At 46.6% G+C, this 22,565-nt stretch overlaps 1 protein-coding gene across 2 annotated transcripts in view; it reads right to left on the bottom strand.

Moving 5' to 3' along the window:
* Positions 1–22,565, bottom strand: part of CNNM1 (cyclin and CBS domain divalent metal cation transport mediator 1) — a 48,616-nt gene that overhangs the window by 315 nt on the left and 25,736 nt on the right. The window contains exons 3-11 of one of the 2 annotated variants that reach the window (XM_016219856.2): positions 22,299–22,439; positions 20,269–20,438; positions 18,397–18,496; positions 17,944–17,991; positions 14,598–14,660; positions 6,517–6,680; positions 2,836–3,019; positions 2,537–2,686; positions 838–939 (exon numbers count right to left, since the gene is read on the bottom strand). In XM_016219856.2, coding sequence (XP_016075342.2) covers positions 838–939; positions 2,537–2,686; positions 2,836–3,019; positions 6,517–6,680; positions 14,598–14,660; positions 17,944–17,991; positions 18,397–18,496; positions 20,269–20,438; positions 22,299–22,439 — 1,122 coding nt within the window. The remainder of the gene's footprint in view (positions 1–837; positions 940–2,536; positions 2,687–2,835; positions 3,020–6,516; positions 6,681–14,597; positions 14,661–17,943; positions 17,992–18,396; positions 18,497–20,268; positions 20,439–22,298; positions 22,440–22,565) is intronic. The other variant, XM_087824158.1, reaches the window with a different exon arrangement.

The raw sequence follows: 22,565 nt of genomic DNA, 5'->3' as shown, positions 1-22,565 counted from the left end.
AAGGACTAGGATGCACCTTCCACCTGAGACGACAGCTCTAAAAGGGCACAAACCCAGGCTAGTGCCAATGGAATGGAGATTTCCTGGAGAGAACTGAGTAAGGCCCACGTAATGCTGCAGGATCATGCCTGTCCCAGCCTCTGAAGGCCCCAGCCCAACTGACTGCCTGTCCTCTGAGAAAGGATTGGTCTCGCACCTTCGATATCCCAGGAGCCACAGGGGGTGGGTGTAGCTGGGCACCATTCCCAGGGGTACTTCTCTAGCTCTGAAGCACCCTCCTGCCCTGGGCAGGCAGGGTAATCATATGATTGTCCTCAAGGATGAAGGGCAATCACTTCTCAGCTCTGCTTTTAGGAAGAGCTGAGATTTTTCACCTTTTCTCTGCCATTAACTTCTTTTCATGAAGGATATTGCTTTCCTTTCTAGTGAGTTTCCTGGACATAAATTCTGGCTTTAAAAGGACCAGATAGTAAATATAGGTTTTTGCAGGCCAATGGTCCCTCTTGCAGTTATGAACTCTGCCATTGTGGTCATAAGGAACAAATGGGTCTATGTTCCAACATATCTTTCTTTACAAGAACAGGCAGAGGGGTGGTCAGGATTGGCCCACGGCCACAGTTTGCAGACTTCTGTCCTAGATAACCAGCAATTGAATTGGACAGATCCCCAAATTATCAAGGGTGCAATACCAGCCTAAGCCCTAAGATGGATTCCCACAATTGTACCTCATTAGGGTTCCTAAAAGGAGTCAATGGTTCCTCCTCCACGAGGAAGATCCTAACATGCTTTTTCAAACCAGCTGGAGGGTGGCTTCCATCTCAGAGAAGAGATACTCACTCAAGGTTCTCAGCAGCCTCTTGCCCATGGTTTCCTCAGTGTCACTACTGCAGGGGCTGGTCTCTGTATCCAGGTTAATATTACAATATTCGCTCTCTGCTGCTGAAAGAGTAGAAGAACACAAGTGTTTCCAACCTATACACCCAGGGATCTAGGTGGGATGATTCTGGTTGACATTTCTTAGCAGGTAAAAGTTCAGAGCCAGAGCTAAGGCAGCAGTGGCCCTAACAAGGGAGGGATGCCCAGGAAGCCTTTAGCAAGGGGCACTTTAGTGCCACAAAACGAACAAAGAGGCAGAGAACTAGGGTGGGAATTAACTATTCAAACCCTGTTTGGCAGGAAAGAGAAGAGAACAAGATGTTCTCCACTCAGCATTTTTGCCAAAAAGCACATCTGTGGACAGATGGGGAAGTCTCCTTCCTCTCTTTGAACAGACCCTGGAAAATCACAGGGCTCCATAACAATTAAGCACATGCCAGGTCTTCTCCCACTGAACCCAGTGAGAATTCAGAAAGCCTTAGGATCTCGGAGCCAGGAAGGGGCCCAAGCTCTTACTGCCAGTGCAGGAAGGACCTAACCCGGGAGGCAAAACAATGTGGTGGAAACTGCCCTGGACCCTGAGCCATGAGGCTGAGCTCCCTTCTCATGCAGGATATGGACGGGGCAAGTCATTTCCCTCCTCCAGGTCTCAGTCCTCATGTGTCATAAAGGAGGGTGGATTAGATAATCTCCAAATACTATCCAGTCTCCTCCATTCTTATCCCTTTGATACAGTTTCTTGCTACATGTTTTAGCTACTAAATTCAGTGTGGGTGGGGGAAAAAGAACATCAGTTCTAAATTCAGGTCCTGGAACAGTGATTATGTATGTCCCAGATTTTCTGCGTTAGCTACAAGTTCAAACATGTTGTCTCACTGACTTTGAAAATCGATGAGCACTTGTCAGGTCATTGTTCTGAAATGGAGGGGTCTCAGACTATGGTCTGGGGCAGGTCGAAAAGGTCGGGTGGGATAACTGCTAACCTGGGGAGGGGTGTAGGGGGCTGCCGAAAGCATGGGAAAGTATATTCTAGGCAAGAACGGAAGGACCTCAGGACTGCTGGGACGCTGGGAGCTCGGAGCGACACCACTCTCAAGACAAGAGGTGTCCAGTGTCTCGGAGGGAAGTGATAGGGTCTCAGGCTTCAGGACAAGTACTACAGATTACTTCTGGTTTCTGGGCCTCAAAGGAAGGGAAGAGCCCTGCCAATGAGAGTGATGGCTGACTTCAATGTTCTAATCTGTCAAGTAGGTCTAACAATCACTATGTAATATTTAGAGAGCATGGTACCAAGCACTGGAATGTGTCCTCTGTATATATTACCTCATTGATGCTCAAAGCTACTTCATAAGCTAGTTACCATGATTTATATCTATTAACATAAGGAAACTGAATCTGAAGTTAAAGTAACTTGCCCCAAATTGCATAGCTCCTCAGTAAAGGAGCCAGGCTCTGAACCCGGGTGGAAGCCTAGTTCCTACAACATATCTTCCCAGGAGAATGAATTAGGATGGTAGCTGCTCAGTAGATGTTAGTTTCCTTCCCTGGCGGTGTAAGGAGGTGGGACATTTTACGCAGGAGTTGGGGTCCGAGGTTCCCCCCACCCAGTACCCGATGGTGATGACCCCCCGGCTCCTTGGGCCCAGGTTCCCTCCTGGACCTGCTCTTGCAGGAACAGCTGTAGGAGACAGTGAGAGCTGCTGTGTGCTGTGCTCCTCGACGTCTGTCACATCCTCCTGGGTGAAGGCCATCTCCTCCATCCTCAAGTACACGACCTCGCTGGGGCTTCTCAGCCCATCTGAGTGGCTGCCTGGGGAGGACAGCGAGTGTGTCACCTCTCTGCTTTGGAGAAGACCTGGGGCTCATGAGGACAAGATGGCAGCTCTGGACGGCCATGAGGAGAAAGGCAGGGCTGCCCTCACCCCAAGGCAGCCCAGCCCACCCGCCCGACCGACTTACACGGCATGCTGTTCCTGTTGTTCAGGAGAGTGACGGCAGGGTCATCCTTGGGGGTCTGGGGCGTGCCCCTGGTCGTGGGGGCCTTGGTGGAGTCTCCGTCGGTGAAGGCCTCCATGTCGGGCGACTGGGGTGAGTGGTCCATGTGGCAGGCGGTGAGCGCATTCTGGTACTGCTGCCGGGTGATCTGGGAGGAAGGGGCAGAGGGGCGGGCGCTCAGGAGGGGGCGGGCGGAGACCTTCCTAGACGGGGCCTGCCTTCCCAAGCTCAGAAGCAGCCCCGCCAGGGTGCTTTGGAACCCAGGCTTCTGTGGCCTGGAGCCCATGCACTGGGGGCCTTACCAATGCTGTACCAGGCCAGGGGTTGAAGACAATTAGGGGAACCATTGCAGATTGCCATCAGAGTTCCCACTGTCATTTTTACTGGCTCTGGACTTTTTATTTTATTTTAAGATTTTCATTGATTTTTAGAGAAAGAGGAAGGGAGAGGGAGAGAGAGAGAGACATCAACGTGAGAGTGAAACATAGATCGGCTGCCTCCTGCACGCCCCCAACTGGGGATTAAGCAAGCAACCTGGGCATGTGCCCTGACCGGGAATTGAACTGGCAACTTTTTGGCGCACAGGGCGATGCCCAACCGACTGAGTGCTGGCTCTGGACTCTTACAGTGCACCTGGAGGAGCCAAGTCTTCCCCTGAGGCCCTGGAGAAGATAGAGGGCATCTCCAGTTAGCAGGGTGGTTGCCCACTGAGAAGTTTGAAACACAGGCTTATACTATTGCCAAGGGCCCTCTTCCTAAGGCTCAGTGAGTGGGGAGTCGGCAAGAATGAGACCCTCAGCTTATGTAGAGGACTGAAATAAGAAACCTCCATATGAAGAACATAAACTCTGGCAAAACCATGGATGAAGCCAATATATATATATTTGATGCCTTCCATAGTTATATATAAATACACTTGATAAATCCTTCAAGAAGTTACTACCAGAAAGAAGCTCCTTTCTCTAGGTGAACGATATACTTCCTTAAATTGGATGACACCTCAAAGATCCATTTTCCCCTTTTTGCTTTTACGACCAGGAAGCTCACAGATAAATTTACTTTCAGTATCAAACTCATTCTTGATAGCTTTTTTACCAAATTGGTTTATAATCTCTCTTAAATTTTTAAATGAAAACATAATTTAATTATATGTTTATTTTGGGAAATCATATATATTACAGGAAGTACTATAAATATCCTAAAGAGATGGAATTAGTGATTAGGTTTTCAGACACTGGTGAAAGCTCTAGTGCTAGTATTTCCCAGAAGGGCTTGTTTTTGCAGGTAGAGGTTGGGACCTGAGGACGGAACCTTCCATCTATATAGTGCATTATGTCTTACAGAGCACTTAGGTATATGTTATCGCCTTTGCTGGTCATAAGGACTGTATGGGGTGGGCAAGAGAGGCCTTGTACTGCCCATATTATAAGTAAATAAATGAGGTCCAGAAAGGTTGAGGAACTTGCCTAAGGTTTGAGAGTTAGCAGGCCTTCAGAGTCCCCGCCAGTGCACTATATCGTACGGTGTGGATTTTGCCTGGGGGACTCTTTGGAGCCAGGGAGATGGAAGGTGGACTGAGTATATGGAACTCCAAGTTGCCCGAGTCTAATGATGGCACCCCTTGCAATATGGATGTTTTAGTTTAAAGAGCCTTAACTCTTGCTCTGTACACTGCAAATGTACCCGGCTGCATTAGGCTGCTCTTCATATGCCCACTGAGGTTGTCCTTCACAATCCTTTAGGGGAGATGCCCCAATAACTACTTTGTAGTTTTCAGTTATATAAGAATCTAGATGACTAACAAGAAGCTGGCACAAGGCTGAACCAAGGTCATCATCAAAGCCCAATTTTCTGATGTGCCCATGGGTTTTCTGAAGGTGAAGCTTTCTTTGGCATCTTTACCTGGCTTAAAGGACAGGAAAATTTCCCAAGTTACACTTGGTAAGCTCAACAAAGCACCTGATATTACTTTTGGACATTTTGACTTAGCCAACGTGCTCAAAAGTTCACTTTTAATCAGTGTGATGCCCCCTATCATTTTATAACTTTTACCCCTCAGAACATGGTCCTGCAATTTAGGGATTCTGCCACCAGATGGTGATGAGGTACCTTGATTGCAGTTACACAGACCAGATTATGACATCTACCAAATATTCTTAGTTTAATCATGATATTTACAGAGCACATTTCAAAAAAAGGATTCTTTCGGCATAAGGACTCTTTGGTACCTTCATAGCTTATTAACTACTACTAAGCACAATTTCAATATCTTTCCCAGATGATCACTAAGTACACTTTTCTATCTAATTTTGTAATGTATTGTAAAGTCAATTTCCTCCTGGACTTAATAACCAGTTCTAGAGCTTCATTCTACTTGGACATGGAAAGCCTTCACAAACTTCCCCTGCAGGCAGTCACAAGGGCTTCAGCCAGTGGAAACACCCCTTTGTACAGATTTCTCTTTAGCTTCCTCAAACACTGTCTTCATGTTAAAAAAAGGGAGGGGGGGTCAGTGAGAGAGGCCAGCAAAAGAGCAGCCTCCATCATGGCCCTAACAAGTCCATTAAACCAGGAGGAGGGAATTTTTAACTTTAGTCTAAGGTATCATCTTAACTTACATTAAAAAACAAAATAAGAGAGAAACCAACGTCAAAATAAAACAAACACTATGTTAAAACAAGGGCTTGAGTTGTCAAATTCCCTTCTATGGAACTACCCATTCCAATCAGAGTTTTTCATTTGCTAACCAGGAGGGGGGCTCTCACCAGACACTGGATCTGCTGGCCCCTGGAACTTGGACTTCTAGCCTCCAGAACTGTGAGAAATAAGTGTTTGTTGTCTAAGCCACCCAGTCGATGGTAATTTGTTATAGCCGCCTGAGTGGACTAAGACAAATGGACAGACCTGATAAACAAACCTACAAAAACTCCCAGTTCAAATAGAATCCAAATGCCTTACTCTGGCCTAAAGATGCCAGGTGACATTGCTGCTGACGCTCCAGTCTCATCTCATATCAGCCTCTGTCTTTGTGCTCAGATCCTCGAACGACCAAGAACTTTCCTGCCTGTTGTTTCTGTCTGAAACATTCTCCCCACCTTCCCCTTCAGGTCTCAGCAAGAACGTCCCTTTCTCAGCCTGCTCTGATAACTTTTTCTAAAGCAGCCTCAGGTTATCCCACCACCCCGTGCATGTCCTTCATAGTTGTCATCACTACCTGAAATTACCTAGGTTTTATCTCTGCGGTTACTTGTCTGTCATCTTTCTCACCTATTAGCATGGAAGGCACGGCAAGGCAGGAGCTTGCTGTCTTGTTTGCTCCAGTAACTCACCAATGACTGGGCAGTGCCAAGCACAGAGCCGGCATTCAGTAAACACTTGAACCACTTACTCATATTGTGACTTTCCATTTCTTTCCCCACAAACTATGTAGCCAATACTACAAACCAAAAAGAGTGAGCCCAGTAGATTTCCCTTCTCCCGTTATTTCCTGCCTCCACTTCTGAGCAAGGTCTGCAACGAGAGGGCTTCAGGCTGGAAACAACAGGGAGAAGAGTCCTGGGCCCTGGCTTTCTGAGGCTTAACCTCGTGGTACATTACCTTGGATCACAGGGGAATGGAATGCAGGGTCCCCCCGGGGGCAGTTACCTTCACAAACTGCACGTCGCTGAGGATGTGGACTGAGTAGTCAGGCGTGTAGAGGTTGTTGTTGCTACTGCACAGCTGGGTGTTGCTCCCCCCAAAGTCACTGCGCTCGCGGTTGGGAGACTCGGAGCGGTTCAACCCGCTGCAGCGAGAAGGGGAGCGGTTTACTGCAGATGGTGAGGGAGAGGGGAGGGAGAAAAGGCAAGGCAAGGAGGGTTGGGTGTGGAGAAAGGAGAGGAGGCCAGAAAGAGGGAGGGGGAGAGAGGCGTTGTTTATTGAGGTCTGCAGGACTTGAAGGCAATGGTTACTCTGGGTGGTGAAACCAGGCCCTCCCCCGTCCCATCATAGCCCAAGACAATGCCCAGCTGCCCCATTGATGTTTATTCCTTAGAGGAGCAAACGCCTAAGACAGGATCCACTCAGGCTCCTCCTGTGTCCCAAAGACCTCAGCCAGGGAGGAGCTGGGCAGCGGGTGTGACTGCCTTATCTGGTTCTGTGGATAAAAAAGGGGCTCTGTACTAAATATGACTAAAAGTAGCCTCACAGGGTGATCTGCTCATAAATTCTAACTAGGCAGTCATGCTCCAGGCCTACAAAAGAGTTTAAGCAAGCCCTGTCCGTTGTTCTTGTGCATCTAGGTTAACACCTTTGAAATGAGAGAGTAACCCCCCTTTTCAGACCCCTCAGAGGTGTAACCACCCTCAAGGGAGCACATAATCTTTCTCCCACCTTCAGGTAACAAACTTATATCCCCTGCTTAATTCCAAATGCATACAAGAAACTGCAAAACTGTTGTTCTCTGGGGCATTGTGAGATCTCGCTCCCTGGTGTGTTGTCAGTTTGGCACAAATAAACTCTTATAAAAATTTTCTACAGGTTTGGACATTCTTAACTGAGAGTGCAGATAAGGTCCAACTGTGAACATGGTTCTCTAGACCATGAGACCTTCTACCAGGGTGACTTGTTTTATATAAACTCCATTCAAAAATCTTATTTTAGGAAGGCTAAGATTTGCCCTCAAAACCATCTGTCACAGGACAGATAAGCAAGCCTCAATGCACTGATGCATTGCAGTGGGCATAGCTCAGTTCAGCCCCAACACTGGCTGTGCCCAGGGCAAGTGGAGGCCCACAGACTGTACGGATACATATTTAAATCACACAAATGAACTGTTACAATAGATTCTAGCCTTGTCCTTGACAACCTGGAAGGCCAGGTCCAACTCCTTAGAGTTTTGTGCCAGAAAATAGGGCTGTATGGGGAGGACCAATCCCCAGCGTCCTTTGTGAATGGGGAATTCTGGGATCTCAGTATCCGAAATGTGGTCTAGACGGAAGAACACAGGCTCTGGGCAGGCACATCCCTTTGGCCCTGCAAACTCCTCACCCCACAGAGAGGGTCAGGACTTAGGAGGGCCAAAGTGGTGCCCTCTAAAGTGTGGGGCTAGGGCAGGGCACCCTCCAGGCCTAATGGGGGAGGGGAAGGAATAAGGCCTCTGAAGTGTTTAGAGTTAGTTTTTCATCTATTTTCAAGAACCAGTTCTTGGGAAAGTTCAATTAAGATCCTGATACTTGGTTTCAAAATGAATTATGTGAGTTACCCTCCCCAGGATTAATAGAAGAGAGGTTCTGAAGGTGCCTCTAGCTTTATCTCAATCCAGGAATAAGCTCCTCCTGCCCTTTTGCTTCCCAACTGATGCTACTCTGCATTTCTTCTCAAAAAGGAGAAACAGGAGGCTGTGAGCTCCTCATAACCCAGATTTAGTGCAGGGGCTCAAGGGAAGAGTCCAATTATTCAGAGATTCTGCTCCTTGTTCTTTCAGGGGAGAGCCTCAGGAATTTAATTCTGTCTCTTGAGATAATGTTGCCATCAATCAAAATATCTGATTAGCATCTATATGGAGAGAGTCCTGGAGCATCGATGATCTGTTCAGCTGCCAAACTATTATTATTGTCTGGCAAACTGTGTTTCAGAAAGATTAAAATAACAGTAAGCTGAACCTTTTTCTCATTGGAACTGTAATAATCACGGCCTTGATGGGGTTATAGAATTAAAAGATTCCACTTGTCTTCCCCTTCTTGGTAAATGTCATTCATATATACTGTTATTTAAACCAGAAACCTGGGAGTCACCTTGACTCCTGCCACTCCATCAGCTCCACATCAAGTCCTCTTATCTCCACTTCAGACGTAATAGGCCCATCTGCCTCTATCTCTGTCTTTACTCAAGTCGGAGTTATCATCACTCACCTGGCCCACAGTCTGGTCTCCCTACTTATAGTCTTATTTATAATCAGTTCTCACCTCAGCTGCCAGAAGCACATTTTAAAGACAAATCAGTTTCCTATTGAATCTGAATAAAATCCACACTCTTTCCTGTGACCCTTATGCCCCACCATGACCTGACCTCTGCTCTCCTGTCAGATCTCATCTTGGGATTCCCTCCCTTGCTTGCTCTGCTGGCGGCCTTGGGGATCCTCAATCATGCAAGCATTTCTCACCTCAGTAGATACCATTTCCCCTGCTCCCCTTTCTCCTTTTATCCCACCCTCTACCCCCCTCGGGCCCCCATCCCCACACTCCCTCCCCCCTCGCCCGACCCCTCTCTCTTCTGTCATTAGGCCTTAGCTGAAACACCACCTTCTCCGAAGACCTGGTCTGGCCACCCCAAGAAGGTCCCGTTTTCCTCTATCACTGCCCTCTGTTCATTCCTTCAAAGCATTTTCACAAGTTTTAATGACACATTTATACTTCTTTGTTATGTCTACTCAATTTAACTCTAAATTCCACGAGGGCAGTGCCCTTGTCTTCTGGTCATCATTATCCAGCCAGTACCTAGCACAGTGCCTGGCCTCGAGTAGGTGCTCAATAAAAATGAGTAGAATAAATGAATCCGTGCTTAAGAGTCCCTTACAGAATTTTTAAATTTAAAATCTAAATTTTGTTTTGAAAAAGGTTTCAGAGCTCTCAGATTATCCTAGAATCAGAAAAACTTTCTTCTGCAACCTTAAGTCATTATGAAAAAGCTGACATTTCCAAGAAGCTAGGCGTGGGCAGCTGCAGAGTGAGATCATGTGCAACAAGAATCAAAGGGCACCGAGAAGCCTCAGGCGCTGGTCCCGTAGCTTGAGAGAAAGGCAACGGGGAACATTAGAACTTTCTGTTTGTCTGTCTGTCTAATAAGAGCTTGTGAAACAGGAGTGCTGGAGTCAGGTCTACTTACCCACTGGGCACTAGAGGACCAGAGCCTCCTCTAGAATGACCAAGGACTGAGAGGGACAGTGATGGTGCCATGGAGAATGAGTGAAGCACCAAGGTGATTGTAAAAAGCAGTAGTATTGGGCAGGAAAATATGTATTTTCATTTCTGGTCCTGATCCCTTGAAAATAAACTGATGAGTTCTGGCTTGGCTAGATTCATCTCTGCTGTTCTAAGGTGGTGGCTGGCTAAGTCAGTCGATGGTGCCTCCTTGGGGCTAGTTGTTCTGGTAAAGGTAGGGAGTCCTGCAGGAGAGCAGCTTCTTTGGCATGTGAGTGGAACCTGGAAAACCATACCCGGACCTGGTGGGCCTTGTCCTCAGTTCAGTTTGGAACAAGGGGACGAAGTGTGAGCAGGGCCTGTGGCTTCAGTTACCCTGAGAAATAACCACAGCTCCTTGACAGTCCTCCCTTTGCCTGGTCCGGCATGGGCTTCACACCCCCCTGCCCCATCTGCTGTCCCACACCCTCCATCTCTCTGTCTCAATTCATGATCCAGTCAAGGAAGATGACAGGGAAACACAGCCCTGTGTTAGCTACTAAACAACTTCCACCCATAGAAGGTTCTGCCTGAACCACTTTATTCACTGCTGGAAACAGGGGCAACAGCTACTACATCCCCCCAAAGCTCTCCTCCTCACTGACACCCAGCACAGGCATGTTACCCTGTTGGCACTCACAGGGACCTGCATCTCAAACATAAGCAACATTACTGTTATGCTGGGATGAGAAACATGGCTTTTTTTTTTTTTTTTTTTTAAGTAAAAACAATGCTATTGCAGGTTTATTCATAAAATCCCAAAGGATTCCCAGCACCGAAAGATACAACCATCTTACGAAGATCGGGTCTATAAAAGTAACTTTTAAAAGGAAAAAGAGCCCTCATTTCATGACAAAGGAAGTCTCAGCTCATCCGAGTGTTGTGCAAGATCAATGTTTTCCTGTCCCGGAGCCCGACATTCCTCAATAGGTGGGATGCCGATGACTCGGCATTTTGGTAATTGTGCCCATACACGCAGAGGTTTCTGAGCAAGGGACATGGACATGCTTTTAATAAAAAAGAGAAGAAATCAGTAACAGACGAGTGTCCCAGCAGCATGGCAAACTAGTTCAAGTTGTATAATTCCCCTTGGCATTTCCTAAGAGCACAGAGGCACAGCTTGGGGGAGCAGAGCGAGGAGGGAAATCCTAACTATAGTGCAAAGAGGTCTAAGAGGCGACAGTGATGCGTAAAACTGACCACAGGGCCCCTCAGCAGGAGGGAGGCCAAGCAGCCAACATGTCCCGTCGACTCTGGTTCACCATACCCTCAAGCTGCCCTGGAGAGACAGGGTGGTAGGGGGCAGGGTGCCTACTCTAGACCTCCAGGTGCTGTGGAGAAGTGTGGCGGACTCATTCCACAGCCTCTGCCTGGTCAGTCTGCAAGACGGATCTGTCCTAGATGGCAAATTGGAGGTACTGAGGTTGGGTGGAGAAGACACTGTGGTAAAATTGGGAATGGGGCAGAAGAGGATTTGCCACTGCAGTTGGGGCTGGGTGGAGTGTCCTTTCACTTTGTATTGATAGGCAAGGGCCCCAAAAACCTATACACAGCTCTGGGACTTTGCTTCACTCTGACACCTGTAGCAGGAGAGCGATCACAACTCTATCCCGGGAGAAGGACCCACAGTACAGAAGCCCCATTCTCCTGTTCAGTCTGGGGATTCGAGGGGAAAGAGGAGTTCAGTGGCTGTCTGTTTACATCTTTTGGAGCATTCAATGAGGCACAGGGGGAACAGCCCACTTTGGTCATGGTCACTGTGCCATGGGCCATCTGTGTTCTCCAAACTGCATGGGGGAGTTTAATTACCTAGGCTTATAAGAGTACATGCTAGGGTTATAAAAATGCATCACTCTGGGGTAATAGTCGACATCAGACAACCAAATGTCAAAAGCACTCCGTCAAAGCTACAATGTGAACTCTGCAAATCAGCCCAAGTTAGGAGCCCAGATGAACTTGCTCACGTTACATGGAACTTTAATAGTTCCCAAATGTTTACTATGCAAGAGCCAACCCAAAGGAATACTTCCACTTGCCACATTTCGCAAAGTAAAAAGATTATTTTTAGGGACTCCTTGGATATTCTGGGAGAAAACTCTATCCTCATCGATCTCAAAGCACATTACAGATGGACAGTCAAGCACTGAAGAAGAACCCTTGCTCCCGACTGCCCTCCTGCCTCTGTGCTTTTGCGGATTTGGAAGGATTGTGAAATCATCTCTGCTGCTGGGAGAAGACAGAAGGAATGAATCTGGGGAGAGGGAATGATAACTGCAGCGGGCCACAGACTTTCAGTGGGTTGATCATAAGTTTTGCTTTTAAGTGAGGGCACTTGCAAAGCTGGCTAATTACACTGCGCTCTGGAGGTGATCCACAGACCACTCTGCTGTCCTCATTTCACACTGAGGCTCAAAGAGAAGAAACTCCTTATGGATTATGAGGCAGGGACCACGGCCTCAGTCCAGTGTGAGCACCATCATATTCATTAGCATGGCTGCTTTCAAAACGCAAACAAGTCGCAACCCTCGAGGGGGCACACAGTGCCTACTTTCAGAGGGGCAGCAAGGCCCAGGCTGTGGGAGAGCAGGACCTAAGGGTTCTGGATTCCAGTCCTCATGCCTCTACCTTCTCACTACACCCAGGACACTGACCCAATGGCTTAACTTCTCAGAACCAGTTTCCTTACCTATTGTCTTCCAACAATAATTCCTGCCCATCTCCTAAGGTGGCCCTATTTATTAAACTTAAAGGCCCTATTAATTTCCAGACTTATATTCTTCCCTGTGTAAGATGGGGGTAAGATATAACATGTATCTGGATTACAAATCAAGTACGGGGTCAGGAGCCTCGGACTGCTTTCCACAACACTCCTATGACTGAGGCTTATTCTGCTGCTGATACGGAACAGAAGCAAGAGTGACTGGAAATACCATAATATAGGTCCTGAAGGTGTGGCCCAACTGCTGGGAAGGCTTGGCAGTTGGCTACAGAGACCAGACAAAAGAAGGTAGGGAGGAAAGAGCCGAAGGAGAAGGCATCCTGCCTCTCATTTTCTCCCTCTGTGCCGGTGAGGGCTCCACTCTGCACTTAAGCCGAGGGTTGGAATAAGCTGGCCTAGCTCTCACCTCCTTGTCACTCATCTGTTTCCCGTTGGGTAAAAAACCCACAGTTGTGGAAAATGGGGGGATGATTAAAAGAGCTTCCAGGAGCACATGGCACCAGCCAGTTGGATGGGAAGTTTAAGTACCTCCTAGAGGGTCTGCCCAGCAAGAATGAGTCACCTTAATATCGGCCTGACGCTGGGTTACCATGACGGTTTTCATAATAAACACCGATGAACTAGAATTAGCCTTTAGTTTAACTGGGAAGTTACAATGAACTAGGTTGTCTGGTTAACTGAGGGTTAATTAAAAAGGAAACTATACCCTTGCTTTCATCTTTTTTTTTAATGCTTTGATCCTTTCGGTTGAAAATCTTTTAAAAATGGGCATCTTCCCTTTTGCTGAAACTCAGAGCACATTCTTCATTCACCAAGCTTCCCCACATGTAAAGGATTTTGAAGGCCCATGATGTGGTCATTTCTAATTTTGCTGGCATGCAGGAGTAGACCAGTTAGCTGGCAAAGGCACCAACTTGGCATCTCACATCGAACATACTGTCCTGTGGTCATCATGAAGGCATGGGCTCTCACAAAGTGAGAAAAATTTTATTTCTTGGTGGAAAATCACCATCAAGTGAGAGAAAATTTGGTGAAATTTGAGAATGTGGTTAACTTATCTTGTACAGATAAACATGGGAACCAGATGGTTTTTGATGGGAAAATGTGATTTGGGAGAGAGTAGAAGTCAACATAAATACTTCTGATGTTGCAAACTTGGGGGTTTGAGGTCTCACACAGCCTTTTTGAATGTTGAGGTTTTACTCTGCCAATAGCAAAACATAACTGGATTTTTGATGACTGAGAATATGGTGGGGCCTCAGAATCATTACCGTAGCATTGGGATAAGGGAGACAGATGTAGAGGGTGTGGGACACTGTGTTCCAACTTCAGAGCAATTTAACAAATAAATTCTTGGTTTGGTCATTACTTATTCCCCGAGCCTAAGAGATCAATCTTTAGAGATGAAAACAATACAAACACTTAATTGATTGTTCAGATTTATTACATTCTACTCAATCCTTGAGTTACTGTATAGCTCTATGGGGAGCTGCTTTACCCAATTAAGAAGAAACTGGTAACTTGTATTTAATTAATGAGAGGTTAACCCTAATGAAAAGTTGTTTTGAAATTTTACGTGGAGCATCCTTTGTGTGAACAGAGCCAGAGGGAATATGGTGACCACATGGGAACGCTGCTAGAAAGATAATGAGGATGGGTTAGTGGTTAGCTAAAGGCAGAGCCTACACAGGAAGAAAGGTGGAGGAAGAACAGGAATAAAGCATAATATTCCGTTATTTTTTCCTCTTTTTCTCCCGCTGTGCTCCTCATTCCTCCATTCTGCAGTCAGATAAATGATGAGGAAGAACTCACCCCATCTCTCACCCCATTATTTCTCCATTTTCATACGCAGATACCTCCCTGGGAGCTAAATTCACGAGTGACACCTTTGAACCAGCAACGCTTGGGCTGTATTTGCAAATGAGTGTTATCTGTGCATTATGCTATGCCTCAGGCCCTGGAATGCCTGCTGGGAGAGACTGTTCTTATGTGGTGCAGTGACAGAGACCAAAGGCCGCTTGCAAACCTCACTGAATCGATGGGGACCCAGGACACCCATGCATGTTTACCTGGGGAGCCTGCCAGAGAGTCCCCTCTGCTGAAGGCGAAGGTACGAGACACAGACGTGGGCACTAAAGAGTCAAGGGCCAGGGATTTGTGAGTTGCGAAGGGGGAGATAAACACAAGAGGAGAGAGACAAAGAGTGTGGTGAGAGTCTGTTCCTGGATCTTCACAGCATCACATTTCTCTGCAAAAGGGAATCGTGCCTCTGAAAACATGGAAATCGCATCCTCTTACAAAGTCACCCTCCAGAAAGAGGAAAAGGAAATAAACTTTTTTGAAGGTCTTCCAAAGGATGCATAATCATTTTTGAGGGAATCAGACCTGTCAAGGACAAGAACAGCGGTGCCCCAGTGGGGAGCGTGCATCTGCAGCAGCATCCTTTCTGAGCCAGCAAATCTGCTGGGAGCCCAGCACTGCATTCCCGCCAGGCCCTCCCAGCTGCCACGCGTCTCTGCCCTCCAACCAGAGAGCTGGGAGCACAGCGAATGCTCCCGCAAGGGGTATCCTTGAGGAGGCTGTATCCTGCCTGGGACTCCTAGGAGCTCCTCTGTGGTCACAGTGCCAGGGAGGAGCTGTGTGTTGCTAGAGGCTCGGGAAACAGGAAGGGCAGGCAGCATTTCTAGCAACCATAATGGGAATTAACTTGGTCAATTAACAACCCGTAGTCACTTCTTAGCAAGTACAAGCATTCCAGAGCCTCTCTTCCTGTCCCCTTTTCCTCCTCTCTCCCTACAGCGTTTGAAACGGGGCTGGCCATCATTTGGGGCCTGGATGGAGTGGGGTGTGTAGCAGTACTCTAGTCCTTCCCCAGCCTTGACCCTGTTTCTGCATGGGAATCTGTCTTCATCTCTCTTAGATGCTCATTCCAAGTCCCTTCCCCGGAGCTCAGTGAAGCCCGTCTGCAGGTGATGGCACACACTGAAGTAGGCAGCTTCTGCGGTCTTATTTTCCACATCAGGTGATGTTACTGAAAGGACCCATACAAGCAGGGGAGTGTGTGTCAGGAACTTTATACCTGATAATCATTTATTCTGACATGAGATAGCCAAGAACACTTGAACAGGCCCTTAATGTTGTGAGACATACTGGAATAAGAAATCCCATAGTCTCAAGAAGAATCTTAGGACTTCTGGGCTGCAAATAAATATACACCATACCCAGCAATAGGAGACTTTCCTCTCCACTTGCACAGCCCTGTGGGCTGCTTTTCTGGCTACCCCGAGCTCAGGCCCAGTTTCACCCAAGTGCCAGGCTCACCACGGTCCTGCTGGGTTCCCTGGCCCCAGATAAAGGAGACAGTGCTGGCTGTGTTCCCTTTACTCTGCACAGGAAAGCCAGAGTGACTTACTTGTAACCTCAAGTTCAACTCTGTGGCATTGGTCACAGGGCAGTGTTCTGGCAAACTCGCCATCCCATTTATCATCCTCAAAGGCTGATAGGGCTACAGGCTGGCTTCAAGGGCAGGAGCAATTTGCTCTAGTGGTACCCTAGAAGAGTTTACTGCCTTGTGGCTCAGCCTGAAGCTCTCTCTTGACCTATAGGCTGAGATTCTTGGCCAGTGAAAGATGCTGGGTGGCTGGAACCCACACCACCAGGGACAACTGTAGGGTGTGGCAGTCTTTCTAGTTATTTCATACTTCACTAAGTGGGGAGGGCTTGGGGAGAGGGTGGAAAATGTATCTATATGTCTACAGACTAATTCGATTTTTTTTCCTCCTGAAAACTTCTAAAGATGCTCAGAAGTGGGGAAAGGGAAAGAGTGTAGTACTTCCTTCTGGCTGGTTAACCAGTTTTGAAGGAGAGATCAGTGTTGCAAGTGTAGTCCTGTCTCACTGATAAAATGGAAGGATTCTGAGAGAAAAAACTAGAGACAGAAAGGGAGGAAAGGGAGTCACATCTTCCTGCTACTTTTTAAATAATTTTTTTAAAAAGAAGGTCAACTAAATTAGGTGGGCTAGGGAGCCTTATGAAGCTTTCCCCCCAGAGCTCCCACCTCTTTTGGTTTTCTGGAAGAGAAAGGTAAGATTTGGAATCCCAGAAGTTGCTCTACCTTGAGCAATGTGATGGATGGAAATCTCCATTAGAGAACCAAGGTTTACCCGGTCCTGGAGCACATCCCTCACCCACCCATAGTTCTCGTTCTGAGTACTGATGTTTCCTCCATTAACCTTACTTGGGATTTTTTGGTTTATATAAGTATACTAATGTACCATGGATTTTTACTTTACAGATCTCCTTCAACTCACGTTGGGCCACCCCTTGGGTGTGGGAAGCCACTCCAATTTCATTTCAGCCCTATGCTGGGCTAGGATGTGAAATTACCCCATAAATTGTTCCAATATTCCCACATACAGCTTGCATTCTGGGACATGAAGGACCTCAAATCTGTATTTCATTGTGCTGTGTAAACTAGTCAAGGCACCAGAATTCATCTATGTAAGTCACCAACTTGCTGGGTGATTTGGAGCAAGTCATTTCTTTAGTTTCTTTGCATTAAAACAGTGTCTATCTTTCATGTGCCAGGGACTGATATCAGCTTTTGGGACCCTCTGAGAAATTCAATAGAAAACTCTATGCAAAATGTTTTTTGTGATAAGAGAAAACACCCCATTTGGCATTAAAATAGCCACTTTAAACAATAATAGCTGAAAGCAATGCAAAAGTCAGACCAGTGCGTCAAAAAACTTCTGTACAAATCATTCTTTCTGGATCACACTTATATCACAATAAATGCCATGCCTTCTAAACACAAATGCAATAATTCTATGCAGGAAACAGCAAGTAGGTAAAGCACAGAAGGGGCAGAGCAAACTAGCCAGCAGCCCTGCGCCATCCCCCACCATCAGCATGCACAACCAGCTGGCAGGCACCTCTCCACCAGCTGAGATGCAGAGAGAGGAACGAGAAGCAGATAAGCAACATATTGCACCACCCTGGGATGTATATTCCAAGATCTTGCAGTCACTTCCTACTAACCCCGCAGACATAATGACAGCATCCTAGGTTTTCAAGTAGAGGCCAGTGGGCGAATTATCATAGCAGAGAAGGAAATCACCTGCATGCCCTGGCAGGAGACAATAAATGGTGCCTCCCCTCACAACCTCCCTCCCTGCCATTTATCACTTGTACATGAGCAGAGCAGCAGCAGAGAACATTCCAGACACAGAAACTAAGCCCCTGTGGCCAGTGGGTACCTGGCAGGAAGCAGTGTTCCTGGCAGAGCATTAGAGAGAGGCTGCCAGCATTTGTGTCAGCCCAGCCCAGGCTCAGAGTGCTCGGTCCAGGTGCCCAGAGGGGGCCGAGGCCGGGCTACGACGGGGGGCAGCAGGGCGGGGTTTGAGAGATACATACGAAAGACAGAGGATCCAGCCAGGCTTCCCACCTTCCGCACGTCGTTATCTGAAGGACAGAAGGATGCAATGTGTTTCAGAGGCAGTTCAGAAAGTACACCTTCCTATGGGAATTCTCCCTTTTCCACCCCACCCCCAGCACCAATGAACTGAAAAAACCCAGGCAATCAAATGGAAGTGTAAAAAGAAAAATAAACTTGTCTTTTCATACTAAAAAAATAGCACTATCCATCCCGAACACTCAATAACAGGACTGTCTACCAGGTACTTCCAGAGACAAACTCTCTGAATGAAAAATGAGTCTTATTCCCACTTTACGGAGGGGACACTAAAGCCAAGGAAGTTAAAGGGCTTGTCCGGGGTCCCTAACAGGAGCAAAGACTTGAACCCAGCTGCTCTTTTCTACGACACCCCACTGCTTCCCCAATAAGCTGTGGCGTGGGAACTGGAATACCTGAGCAAGAAGTGGTCATGATGGCTGGGACACCATAGTAGGTGAAGGCTCCATTCTCGAAGCGAAGGCCCTCCTTACCAACCTCCACCTCCACTTTCCCCTGGAGAAAGAAGGAAGTGTGCTAAGGACGTGTGTGCACTTCCAGTTCTAGCACTGATTACAACCCTAAGCCTCTGTTTGGATAACAAGTGGACCTAAGATCTTATCACAGGGAAATGTGAAGTCTGTCCAGATTTACATTCAGAAGTAGCACCTTTGCAGTAAATTAACTGCTTAGTTCATAAAGCTGCATCCAGTCACGAATAACCCCAGGCTCTCCTTGCAGCCTGTAATGGCCCTTCCATCATGCAGGTCGAGGCATGAAGTGGCTCAGGGCCCTATAAAGGGCCTTACTGGTTTGGTCTGAGATTAGACCATCTCTAAATCTAGTTGAAATAAAATGTGATTCTGACTCTGTGTGAAGCTTGTTTACTTCATCACTAATAACGACAGCCCGTGTGTAACATACAGTGTGTGTCTATGGGCCTGACACTGTGTTATGTGCATGCCATGGATTCTCATTCAGTCAGTCCCACAGCCCTATGAAGCCCATACTGCCTTCACTCCCAGTTTACAGATGAATCAATTTTGAGGCTCAGAGAGGTTAAATCACTAGGTCAAAGTTAGTTAGGAAGCGGCAATATTGAAATTTTAAAGCCAGTCTTTCCAATTTTTGAATTTACACTCTCGCCGCTACATTTTACTTCCTCCAACTTTGATTTGAAAACAGTTTAAATTAAGCATAAGACAGTAGATGATATAGGTTCATTATCTGATTTGAAGACAGTTTATATTAAGTAGACTGTATAGGTTCAACTTTGATTTGAAAACAGTTTATATTAAGCGTAAGACAGTAGATTGTATAGTTTCATTATGTTATTTAAAAAATGTGACAACCTTTCTCCATTTCCAACAGTTAAGAATGTGACTCCGTTTTCAGAGGAGGAGGCCACTTTGTTGAGGGTATCTGGGAGAACGGGCCTGAGGCACAGTGCTTCAGAGCAGACAGGCTGCAGGTGGACAGTGACAAAATAGGAGCCACTTGTAAGTTATTGTAAGTTTAAGATTTTAAGACAACCACTGAAGTTAGGGTTCATAAGACACTGTTGGGAAGAGACAGAATGGTGACAGCTAATGGTAGAGCCAGGCCCGAACACCAGGAGTATCCAGTGCTGGAACCATGGCCGACACTTACTTACAGGCCTATCCAGGCACACGGGGCAGAGGTGGTCGTGCCTACGTGAGTACCTGGAAGATGCTGCACGTCTTTCACTAAGTCATTAGCTTCCTTCCTGGTTCTTGTAAGGAGGAAAAGAGTCAACAGCCTGCAGAGGCCAAGATGTTTCATAGAGAGTGGATGTGTTCTCTGCACCTCCACGGCGCAGAGCAAGGACCAGTGGGTGGAAGTCAGAGAGGATGAGCTTTCAGATGGACAGAGGGAAAAGCTTTAAATAAGTGTCTGAAGTTTGGGAGAAGGCACAGGACAGTTCCTCTTCTGGACATGTCCAATCAGAGATAAGAAGGTGTTAGGGATTCTGTAGGCCAGCAGTTCTGGAAGTTCAGTCACAGCACCCCTCTGCTGGAGAGGTGCCTGCCTCACCCCACCACAAACATCCCTGAGTGGTCTGACTAAACGCCATCAAGATCCCGCCACTCCCAGGACACCAACCAGTCATACTTTGCCCCTTCTGTGGGTCACTGACAAACACCCACCCCATCTGAACGCAGCCAGCTGAATCTCAGAACCTGGCACTAGGGAGGCATGGCCATTCCTCTCCAGCCTAGGGATGCCCCTGTCTTGCCCTTAGAGGGTCTCTTAACTTTCCCACTCACCTGGAGAAGCAGCACAAAATAGTCCACGGGGCGGCTGCGCTGGTAGAGGTAGTGTTCCGGGGCTTTCTTGTTCTTGTCATCAAACTTCAGCTCCTGGATCACGTTGGGATGTTTCAGGAGCCTCAGTAGGATCTTCTCCGAAAGGTACAGAGACTTAAAGGGCTCCACTTCTAGGGGAGGGTGGGAGGCAGGAAGAATTGGCAGCTGGGAGGAGTGAGGGTGTCTCCAGAGCCACCTCCATTCGTGCTCCAGGCACCCAGCTGGAAGGGTTCTTGTGACTCCTTTGTGTGTGGGGGGGTGTCTTAAACCCAAGTGTGCTTCTCAGGCTTTCCCCATGCCCCTTGGGATGTGTGTCCCTGCATTGGCACCTCAGAAGAAACAAGTCACCATTTTGGAAACATCAGTGTTGTTATTAATTTTCTACTTGATTTTATTTAAAGTTGTATATGGACTTAAAAAAGAAGGCAATCTTGCTGTTTGTGACAACACGGATGAACCTGGGGGACATTATGCTAAGTGAAATAAGCCAGACATGCAAGGATAAACATTGCATGGTATCACTTATACGATGAATCTAAAATAGTCAAACTCATAGAAGCAGAGGGCAAAAGGCTGGTTTCCTGGGCTAGTGGGAGGGGGATCCCAGGGAGGGATTAGCCAAAGGGTTCAAAATTTCAGTTATGCCAGATGAATAGATCCTGGAGATCTACTGCACAGCACAGTGCATACAGTTAACAATACTCTACTGTATACTTAAAAATTCACTCAGAGGCTAGATCTTATGTTAACACAGAAAAATAGTAGTAAATAAAGAGGGTGGGAGGAAACTTTTGGAGGTGATGGATATGTTTACCGTACAGATTGTGGTGATGGTTTCACAGGTATATACTTATCTCCAAACTCATCAGCTAGTATACATTAAATATGTACCATTTTTTTTTTTGGTATGTCAATCATACCTTAATAGAGTAGATTAAAAAGCAGAGTTGGGTATGGATAAATAAGCATGTGAACAAAAAATCTTTACTGTAATAATCAAATGAAATAAAAAGAATTTAATCTGACTTATTTGTATGACATATATCTATTGAATGAAATGAAATTCCAAGTTAATAGAAATAGTAATTATTTAAGTGATATGTTCTCAATAATGTGAAGCATCCTTGCATCAAATTTATATATTAACAGATATTATGTTATGTTATATTATATCATGTTATAATATTAAAATATAGAGCTTCTTTCCTCTAGGACATCAGTCAGTAGTTAAAAGAAACCTGAATTCAGAAATAGACATGTTGAAAACTCTACTTTAAAGAACTGCAACATAAACTTTTCTACTTTTTTAACACCTGGAACAGTACTAGTACTCACTGTATACTCAATAATCATATGCTGGATTAATTAAATATTAAACTTCACAATGGGTATGGTAATTCTAGGCCTGCACATTAATTAGGCCTGGGTGAGCAGGCCAGAGGGTTCAAAGACAAACCTTACCTTCTGCACAAGTTTATCTTTGGATCCTCTCACTTTTTTTCTTTCTAAAGATTTCAAGATTCACAAGCCACTTCTGTAATTTAAGAACTCAAATCTCACAGGCCTATATGGCCTTTGGAGGGTACTGGACTCCAGGGCCCTGTTGTTGGGTAGGACAATGCCTTTCCCTCCCCTACAGATCCTCTGGGCACCCCAACTCCAGCAGGATGGAGGTTGGCCTCTGTCTCCCACCAGGAAGCGAGTGGAGGAAGGGATAAGTGCAGCAGTGGTTTCTTTAGCTTTTTTTCTTGAGTAGAAGAAAGACAAGCGGAGTTGGGTTGTATTTAGTCTCTCCCTAGATCAGGCCGGGGACTGAAACTGACAGTACATGGCATCCTGTCTCCCTTACCTAAGGCAATCTCCTGGAACAGTGGTTCTCAGTCATACTAGAATTAGGTCACAAGGTATTAAAAATGATTGGTGTCTGGGTCCCACCCTCCAGATGCTGCTTTGCATGCCTGGGGTAGAGCCGCGGGTGGGCAGAGTCATACCTGTGGCCATGAAGCGGTGTGTGGCCAGCAGAAGCTGTGGGGAGACCTTCACTCTCATCTCTGAGTCCGAGAGTTTAAACAAGGAGAAGTCATGCCGCTTCCTCTCCCGGTGTGGGACCCGCTGTTTTTTCCGATTGTCAGCTGCGGATCACAGGGGGACAGATTGCAGCTATCTCAGAATCACTGTTGGTTTTTGGAGGTTTTCCCAGAGTTATACGGGACAGATAGATCCTCTGAAACCACCCAAATTTCTGCAAAGTGTCAACT

Source organism: Miniopterus natalensis, chromosome 14, assembly GCF_054644295.1.
Source record: "Miniopterus natalensis isolate mMinNat1 chromosome 14, mMinNat1.hap1, whole genome shotgun sequence".
Classification (NCBI taxonomy): Eukaryota; Metazoa; Chordata; class Mammalia; order Chiroptera; family Miniopteridae; genus Miniopterus; species Miniopterus natalensis.
The sequence above is the reverse complement of the archived record's forward strand: the minus strand, read 5'-3'. Positions and strand labels throughout refer to the sequence as shown.